General features: G+C 40.3%; 1 protein-coding gene across 1 annotated transcript in view; it reads left to right on the top strand.

Moving 5' to 3' along the window:
- Positions 1–8,995: 8,995 nt before the first annotated feature.
- The window catches only part of LOC101848416 (testis, prostate and placenta-expressed protein), a gene marked incomplete at its 5' end in the record, with an annotated part of 6,223 nt that continues 5,414 nt past the window's right edge, over positions 8,996–9,804 (top strand). Inside the window, 2 exon segments of the mRNA XM_013091547.2 lie at positions 8,996–9,057; positions 9,704–9,762. Of these exon segments, the coding sequence (XP_012947001.1) occupies positions 8,996–9,057; positions 9,704–9,762 (121 nt within the window).

Genomic DNA, 9,804 nt, shown 5'->3' with positions numbered 1-9,804 from the left:
CCTCGTAAGTCAAAAATATTATTTAAAGATACGGTTTGAGTCTGCTCAGATGACCACCTGTCCAAGACAATCGCCTGAGCAAACGAATCCCCAGCGGTTCTCGTCATCATCATCATCCAGTGCCAGATTTACGGCAGACATCGGCGATCATGGGTCTCCATTCATTCCTTTGCTCGGATGCTCTAAAAAAAAGCTACGTTTCCCTGATCTTTCCCTGTTACCCATTTGTTCTCGTATAAACTCTTAAATCCACTAGGCTCTAGATAATAAGAATGTACTCAAGTGTTCTATGGAAGTACATGTAAGTCGGGCACGGATAACTCAAACACGTCGGTGTCAGACAAATGTATTCAAGACAAGGATAATGTTGTTTAATTTAACCAATAAGGAAAAATTCAAGAGATAGGGCCTATCAGTCGGGGAATGGCAAATTGTACAAGCTAAGCATGATTTCGAGTTTTCTGTGTTCGCTTTTTCTGTGCCCGACTGTATTAAGAACTGTCTATATCATTTTCCCTTGTTTGAAGGCAACTGACTGAACAAAATGCTCTTGAGTTAAAATATGATATGACCATACGTCATTCAATTGATTTATCATGTACCAATTAATAACAACTGGAGGTCTATGTGCGATATTATAATATCTGGCCAATGATAAATCGCCTATATCAAATTACGTCCACTGTATACTATGCTGCCGGGTTTCTTTCTTTCGTTCTTTAATATTAAGGCCTTTCGGCATAACAGGAACAGCTGGAATAACAATAGACCTTTCATGCCTTGCCAAATGTGTTATCAGCTAGCTGCAATTTAAACAGAACTATTAAAAGTAGGTGATTAGTTTTGCTGATTTTTAAATTATATTTTTGGTGGGGGGGGGGGGGCGGGGGGAGAGAGAGAGAGAGAGAGAGAGAGAGAGAGAGAGAGAGAGAGAGAGAGAGAGAGAGAGAGAGAAGGAGAGAGAGGAGGAAAGAGAGAAAGATAGACAGACAGACAGACAGACAGACAAGAAGGGGGAGGAAACAGAGGTAAATTCAAGGGTGTTGATGGTAAGTCCGGTAGAAACGCATTCAGAAAATCCGTTCACCGTGATTGGATCTTTTTTTCTAAGAAAAAATCTCGTAAAAATTACCTCAACACTAAGTTGTCTGATTTAACATAAAATACCAGATAAAAGTGATAAAAACCCTAGCACAATTCACAAAGAAGAGAACAGTCTAAATTGGATCAGTCCAGAAACTCTTGTCATAGAGCAGGCTTAATCCCCACATAAAATTGTTCTATGGTTGACGTGGTAGGCAGCGTTCTTGGTACACTGAGATTCAATCACACAGGGTTATAGGTGAAACATTGTGGTGAAATGAGGCGCTCGTCAAAATAATAAAATTGAAGATACCAATATTTTTCGCCACCGGGCAATCTTTATCTAAGTATATTTTTATGACACACCATTTTCGACCCCCAATTTTCGTCCATTTAAAAACACATCTCTGTGAGGATTTTACTGAAAAACGTAGATCAAAGGCAACCCCCCCCCCCCCACACACACACACACACACAAATAATTTACAGTTTACAAGAACACTCAAGCTTTAGAAGTTACCAAACTCTGGCAGCCATTTTATCGCTGATTTTACCGCCGACACTAGTCGACTCCTGCCTCCTTTAATAGCAGATATCTCGACTTCTATTCAAGACAGAAGGATGGATTTGTTGTTGTTTGGGGGGGGAGGGGGGTCATCAAAAAAGGTCAAATGAACATGCTTCAAGAGTACCTCAATACGCCCAAAAGCTGACGAGCGCCTGATTCCACCGCGTTGTGAGACATATATCTATTTCTCAAGCAATGACCAAATCCTTTTGTTAGATAATCCCCACGTTGGCAGTTTATTTGTTCGCTGTGGTCAGTGTGCCCAGTGCATAGGCATGCCAGGCTTTCCTACACCAAAGGAGATCGATAAAAAAAATCAATCGATCGTACTGATATAAACCAGCTCATTTCCTATTGTTCACGGTTGAGGCCACCGTGGGCTTAGAGTTGGCAGCTAAAGGTGTACACATATTGTGTTTATAGGTTACCTGTTGTTCCATTGATCGATTTATCTGTGTTCGACGTTCTGATCGACCAGTTTAAGACGGGTTCCGATTCAGCTTCTGGGGTTAATAATTTTTTTAGTGTGTATGCATATGGGCGTTCGTGTATTTTTGTCTGTTTGTTTGTTTGTTTGTATGTGTGTGTGCGCACGCACGCGCGTGTGCGTGTGTGTGTGTGTGTGTGTGTGTGTGTGTGTGTGTGTATGTGTGTGTGTGTGTGTGTGTGTGTGCCGGGATTCGGTAATAGAGGGCAGTAGGTAGAGAGGAGGAGGGCAGAAAAAGAGAAAGGGGGAGGAGATAGACAGAGTATGAGCCAGAGAAAGGCGACACCGAGAGAGAGACAGAGAGAGAGAGAGAGAGAGAGAGAGAGAGAGAGAGAGAGAGAGAGAGAGAAAGAGAGAGAGAGAGAGAGACAGCACATCTTCAGATACGGAAATGAATGGAGTTGCAAAAGAATTATTGACATGCTAGAATATCCTCTGATATTCTCATCCGTGTATACAAAATGCTCCTTGAGGCAAAGACTTCAAACTTTCAAACTACATGATATGTATGAGGGACGTCCAGAAAGTAAGTACCGTTTTAAAATAAGTATATAAGAAATAATTTTCCCTTTTAAAACGACTTATTTTTGAATACCTCATATGACTACTTCTCAACGTAGTCACCAGAACTGTTGAGGTATTTGTTTTAGCGTGGGACGCGCTTCTGAATGCCCTCATCGTAGAAAGCTGCCGCCTGCGATGTCAGCCAATGTCCAGTCTCTCCAGTGAGATCAGCGTCTGAGTCGAAGTCCTGCCGGGCCACAAACTTTTTCAAATGCAGGAACAGATGAAAGTCACTCGGAGTCACGTCTGGGCTGTACGATGTGTGCTTCAACTGTTCCCATAAGAAGGAGGCGGTCAGGTTTTTTGGTCTGTGCAGACTTGTGAGGAGTTGCATTGTCGTGAAGCAGAACAACGCCGTCACAAAAGCGTTTCAAAACAAAAGACGCGGAATGCTTAGCGACGGTGTTGTTCTGCTTCACGACAATGCAACTCCTCACAAGTCTGCACAGACCTAAAACCTGATCGTCTCCTTTGGATGGGAACAGTTGAAGCACCCATCGTACAGCCCAGACCTGACTCCGAGTGACTTTCATCTGTTCCTGCTATTGAAAAAGTTTTTGGCCAGGCAGGACTGAACTCAGACGCTGATCTCACAGGAGAGACTGGACATTGGCTGACATCGCAGGCGGCAGCTTTCCACGATGAGGGCATTCAGAAGCACGTCCCACGCTTCGACAAATGCCTCAACAGTTCTGGTGACTGCGTGGAGAAGTAGTCATATATATATATATATATATATATGAATTATATTAAAAAATCGTTTTAATAGGTTAAATTATTATTTCTTTCATAAAATAATTTTAAAACGGCACTTACTTTCTGGACGTCCCTCGTACATACCTCTATAAAGATGTTCTTTCACTGTGTTATGAGAAAACCAAGAAGAAACGTAATAAAACGGGGTCAAAAGGGAAGGAAAATAATTATTAAAATTAAATTATGGACGTAGGGCAGTATTAATGTTTTTGCCAAGACTTTTTTTTATACCAGAAGCGCAGGCAGAGTGTAGGAGGGAAAAATATAAAAATTTATAGAGGCAGTGTTTTATTGCACTATTGAACAATAGACTTGTATTATAATATCCTGGACCGTGCACTCACACGTAATTCCGATTCACAATTTAGTGCAAAAGCTGGCACAATTTTTGAGCTAACTAAATGAAAGGCACGAAGGAAACATGCCACGCTCACTCGATTATGGCAAGAGTAGAAAATAAAATACTGATAAAATAGTGTTGTGTACGCTTTGCAGCCAACTTTTTACGGACATCAAAGACCGACGACCATGACAGTGCACGACCTAGGATAGAAGAATTCAAGTCAATGGTTCTTACTCAAATTATTCTTTTAAACTGTTCGTAATAACAAACCTCAGCTGTGCGTGCAGTGTCTAAATAAACAAAAACTAGGAACTATAGGAGAAAAAAAAGAAAGAAAAAAGCTCATTTCATGATCTTCGTAAGGGAATTGTATTCATAATCATGTTTAAGATCCTCATTACAATCTTATCACTTATTATCTCAGTCGCACTTGTCAAATACACAAAACATGAGCACTCAGCCCTGAGCACAAAAGAGAGACTATAAAGTGTCTGCTGAGTAATAATGTTTTGGTGTGATCAAATGACATTGATCGCCTTTTCAAGCAAAAGACGTAAGTTCGTGTCTCGACCCGGTGGAATCAGATGCTCGTCAGTTTGAACATAATATGGAGTTATTAGTCCCATCTTAAAGCCTGTTCATTTGTCTTTCTTTTAATGAAAAAAATTACTCATCTATCTTGAATAGAAGTCGAGAATTTGCAATTGAAGGAGGTGGGGGTGTCAGAGATAAAACTTAAAGAGAAAATAGCCGTCAGTTTGGTGATTTCCAAAGCTTGAATGTTCTTGGAAACGGCAATGTTATATCCATAATAATATTTTTGTGTGTGTTTGATTTACGTTTTTAAGAAAAATCAACACAGAAATGTATTCTTTTTTATGGACTCCAAAGGTGTTTGAAAAAAAAAAAGAATGAAAACAAAATAGATTTTTAAAATTGTCCGATTTTTTCGATTTCATTATTTTGACGATCGCCTGATTCACCACGAAACAAGACATTTCATCTCTAATTTCTCCGTCTTTGTACTGGGATGCTCTATTCCATTCAGTCCAAATTCACCAGGTTGATGTATTCGGCAACCACATAAAAATCTTTGTCAGGATAATTAGTTTGAAAATAGGAAACGAAATACGTCTGCTGGTTCTTTACCGGATTTCCCCTTTTTATTTCACTGTGCACCAGCACATAGTCGTTTAAGCTACATGCACGCACAAACACACACACACACACACACACACACACACACACACACACACACACACACAAATATAGAGGGGACAGACATCGACAACTGTAACCCTTGAGATAATAATTATTTTTCAGGATCTGAGACTTTTGTTGTTTTGGGCTGGATTATTTTTGCTTGTTTGCTTGTTTGTTTGTTGATTTGCTTTTGTTGCTTGTTATTGTTTTGTTCCTGGGGTATAGCCGACAACGTTCTACATAATATGTACTTGATATCTCAGACAGCCGTCTGATTCCACGTTGTGGACTGTCAGCAATTTGACTTAAAACTGGTTACGCGGGTTTCCCAATCAGCAATGATTTCATTATTATTATTCTGACGATTGCCTGATTTCACAACGAAACCACACATTTTATATCTTATTTCACCATCTTTGTACTGAGATACTGTATTCCATTCTGCCCAAATTCACCAGGGTTGAAGTATTCGGCACCCACATAAAAATCTTTGTCAGGATAATTAGTTTGATAATAGGAAACGAAATACGTCTTTTGTTTTTTTTTAACCAGATTTCCCCTTTTTATTTCACTATGCACCAGCGAGCACATAGTCGTTTAAGCTACAGAATATTCACAAACGTATTCGATGGGATAGTAGAGGCAACCAATGTCATTCAGATAGAAACCATCATCCTTTCGCATACCCATGCAAAATTCATCACCAAAGCTATTGTCTGGCAAGTGGTTATTGGCCCAGAAATATGACGTCACCGGGTCGCCGTTAAACCATCGAAATTCACCAGGGTTGATATATTCGGCTCCCACAGAAAAATCTTTGTCAGGATAATTAATTTGAAAATAGGAAATAAAATACATAAACTCAGAATCTCCGCTGACTATGAGAAGGTGGCCATTTCTAGATTCGCAATCCGTTCTGGCTTCAGCCCATGGCAGTGGATTCGATGTTTCAAACTGCACACATTTGTTTAACTCCTCGATGAAATCGTAGAGGCACGGGACGTTTTGCACGTAAAAATTCCATTCTGGATAATTTTCAAGTTCCACTAAATTTGAACTCCCCCCGGTATCGCGCCCGAGCAGATGGCAGGCCCGAGAATTCTTGTGGTAAAGAAGATATAAACAGTTCGGGATTCTGTCGCACAAGCTGCAACACGAGATGACGGAGCGAGTGTTTGTGTACTCGCCCAAAGTTGTGTACCCATTCGCTGGGGCCTCGCTGTGTTCTCGTTTAGAGTACGTCTGTGTTCTGGGGAACCCAAAATAAACCGTATTAGAGAGAACAAAGAGAATACGAGTTCAGTTCAAAACAAAGAGACAAGTGAATAAATGATAATCAGTAAACAGAATTGTTTTTAAGTTCGTGGAGAGAGGACAGGAAAATCACGTTTCGGAGAATCGGGGTAGCATAATTTTCATAGAAAATGAAATTCCATTAGTCAACGAACTTTTAGATTCGACAATATACAGTACTTCCTTTGCTGATTAAAAAGAAATTAATTCCGCAGTAAGCAGTTATTAGACACTAAAATGTAATTCAAAGCTTTGTTTCACACTAGTACAAACAGCCAGCACTTTGAGCTCTTCCACTCCACCCCATATCGTCACCTCTTTCTATTAAAAAAAAACCCAAAACAAAACAACAAGAACAAAAAAACAACTACGAAAAAAAGAAACGACCCCCCCCCCCCCCCAAACATATTATCGCACAAAGTACACACACATATTATTAATATCCGTAACTGTTTCAGTTTTCCTTCTAGACAAATGAACCTACTCATAAGGCAGGTAAAATTAAACTAAGGGGTGCCAACAGACATTGAGAGAAAAATAAGCTGGAGCCATAGTGGTTGCTGTACTCACTCTATAGAACTGGCATCCGACACCTGTGGAAGCGATAAAATGTTTGAGAGCAAAGCCATTGTTACTGCAAAAATACCAGACCATCGCCATTGTGTTTCCATCATAACAGAGCGGTTTGTGTAGGAATAGAAACACGGAACACATAAAGTATCGTTATTGGAGTGTTTGTGTTTCTTCAATACGGTTCACTGAACATTTTTTTAAAAGCTGCACATGGGATCCTTGATATATTTTATAGTAGTAGTACGACACACGAGTTAATAATCAGATTCCACCCTGCTGCGGAAGAGGTTACATCCAATAATGCCGCTTTCAACAATTATGGGAGGGTGTATTATTTCTTACCTATTTAACCAGCTACGTCTTTCCTGGGTTGACACAATGCTTCACTTCTACGTAATTCCGTAAAGATCAGGTTTGTTGACATAAGGTAATAACGTTCCAAAGAATTCCTTAATTACTTTTGATTCCTTTCGATACTTGAGCTATTTATTTACTTACGTCACTACCACGGTAACTAGAATGAAGCGTATTTTGTACTTATATGATCTTGGATCGATATAACTCGTTTGGTTCTTTTTTTCGTGAGTAATTTTGCTTCTATCATTACAGTTGAGCAACCCGTGTTAAGAAATTGTACCGCTACAGTTAGCGCAATATTTCTGAGTTAACTATTGCGCTGACTGTAACGACATAACTTCTTCAAACAGTTTGCTCAACTGTATTGATAGAAGCTAAATTACTTATGAAATTTTTTTCAAAATTGCATATTTACGAAAAACGAACCAAACGAGGTGGATAACCTCAGACGTCAGGATTCGTCCTTACTCTTCACACGACGTGGCAGCTGGCTGTTCCCACACTCTGGTGTGGCCACACTGAGCCCCAATGACTCTGGAAAATGGACAAACACCAAGAGAAAGAAAAATGAAGTACATTATTGGCGGTGCCCCTTTGAGGATTGGGTCGGTTCTGTTTCTGGCGGCATCAGCTCACACTATAAATAGACCAACTTACTGCCCAAACTGATCACCCGACGCGGGTCCTTGAAAACAAAACGCGTTTTTTTATTGAAGGTCATCATCTGTTGTGTCGGTTTTGTCGGTTTTGTCGGTTTTGCCTCTCCCGTGGAGGACAATCCGGCTGGCACCAAACCGACAAAACCGAACCGAGCCGCACCGATGATGCCAATGGGCATCGCCTATAATTGGTCGTTCATCAAAATATGCCGCCGAAATTCGTCAACGTTCGTCACATGTAGGTCGACTGCGTCACTTGATATTTGAAGAACGAATTACTGTGCTAAACGTTTGTCGTAAGTTTGTGTTTGTTTGTCAAAGTTGAGCCTAGACGTACCCTTCCAATAATTTATTGAGCTACCGTCTTCAAAGACCACCTTTCTCTCTCTACACGTGGTAGGCGTCACGTGTAAAGGTAAAAGTTGTGTTTGTTGTACTTCATGACCAGTATTCGGCCTTGTGAGAAAAACACTTTTCTTTGTCTGATGAACAAAGCAGCTTCTGGGCTTGTGAAGAAGATATATTTCTTGCCTAAGTGAGGAAAAATATCGTTCTCGGCCTGGTGATCAAAATATCTTTTTTCGGTTTAGAAAGCAAAATGTCTGTTTCGGCTTAGTGAGGAAAACGTCTTTCTGGGCCTTGTGAAGAAAGCATCTTTCTCGGCTCGGTTAAGAAAACATATATCTTAGCCTTTTTGTAGAAGTGGAACCGCTTTTATCTTGAATTTCAGGTTTTATGAAAGTTCTAAATAGGTGTGATGGGTCTCTCATCCTTTAGAGATTTTTTTAATTGGTAAGAGTTTTACGGCACTAGCAACACAAATGTCATATAGGTGCCGGAGATTAGATGTGTTTCAACTGGAGAGTAACATACACAGGGAATAAGAAAATATACTGAAGATAGATGCTTGATAGGAAACAAGGAGCAACCCACACCAGAGCACCGGCAAACCACCTACTCACCTAAGAGACCGCCATCCTGCTAACTGCTGTTTTGGAAAGTCGAGGACCAGAGTTAAGGTATCTGGTGGATAAACAGTATTGCACCCTTTACTGCTTGGTGAACTGGGGAAAGTGAAGTTAATTTTTGTTGTATTCTCTTTTCCGCAGGTGACTTCTCCAATGCAACCAGCACGCCCTTCATGCCACCTCCACAGAGGCTCCATAGCTATGTAAGTAGACACAAAGGTTAGAAAAGGGGGAATTTGTTAAGAGCTAGGAGGGCGTTCTTAGGGACTTATGTTTTTCTTCTTGGGGGGTTGGGGGGGTCCTTGAGAGGAGCTTGAAGGGGGTTCTTTTGAGCTAGAAGAAGCGTTTTTCTGGTATTGGGGACTCTTAGAAAGAACGAAAATTGAGAGATAGAAAGGGATTTTTGGGATGGGAAGGGGGGGGGGGTCTTGGGAAGAAGGGAGATGGAATATGAGTTTTGTAACGAACAGACTGTTTCTTAACTCTTTGAAAACGTGTATACTGGTCATTAGACAACTTCTGAAGATGCACTGTTTTGAGGCATAACTTCATTATTCAAACCTAATATAATATTTCCATCATGGCTTATTTATCTGAAACTTTAAAAGGTGTTGCAATAACATGCATATCAAAATGGAATATGCAAAATCATGTTACTGCTTTGTGTATGATGGTGCAAAATTTACCAAAAATTGCATTTGTTCTGCTGACGATAATTATTATCATGTGTTCTGTATGTCATTAACTCATTGAAGACGCACATTCTGACAACTTCCTTATTATGATTATCAAAATTTTTGTCTTTTTTAAAGATTAATGATTACGCTATCTTTTTTTAACGTGGACCAGGACATTACTGAGACTGGGAAACAGGTGCACCGACAGTACACCACGCCAGAGGAACTTGCGTAAGGATGTGGGACTTGGTGTTTATTAAGAGTGCCCCTCCC

This window comes from Aplysia californica, unplaced genomic scaffold, assembly GCF_000002075.1.
Source record: "Aplysia californica isolate F4 #8 unplaced genomic scaffold, AplCal3.0 scaffold00040, whole genome shotgun sequence".
NCBI lineage: Eukaryota > Metazoa > Mollusca > Gastropoda > Aplysiida > Aplysiidae > Aplysia > Aplysia californica.
Note: the sequence above shows the minus strand (reverse complement) of the source record. Positions and strands in the feature narration are given on the sequence as shown.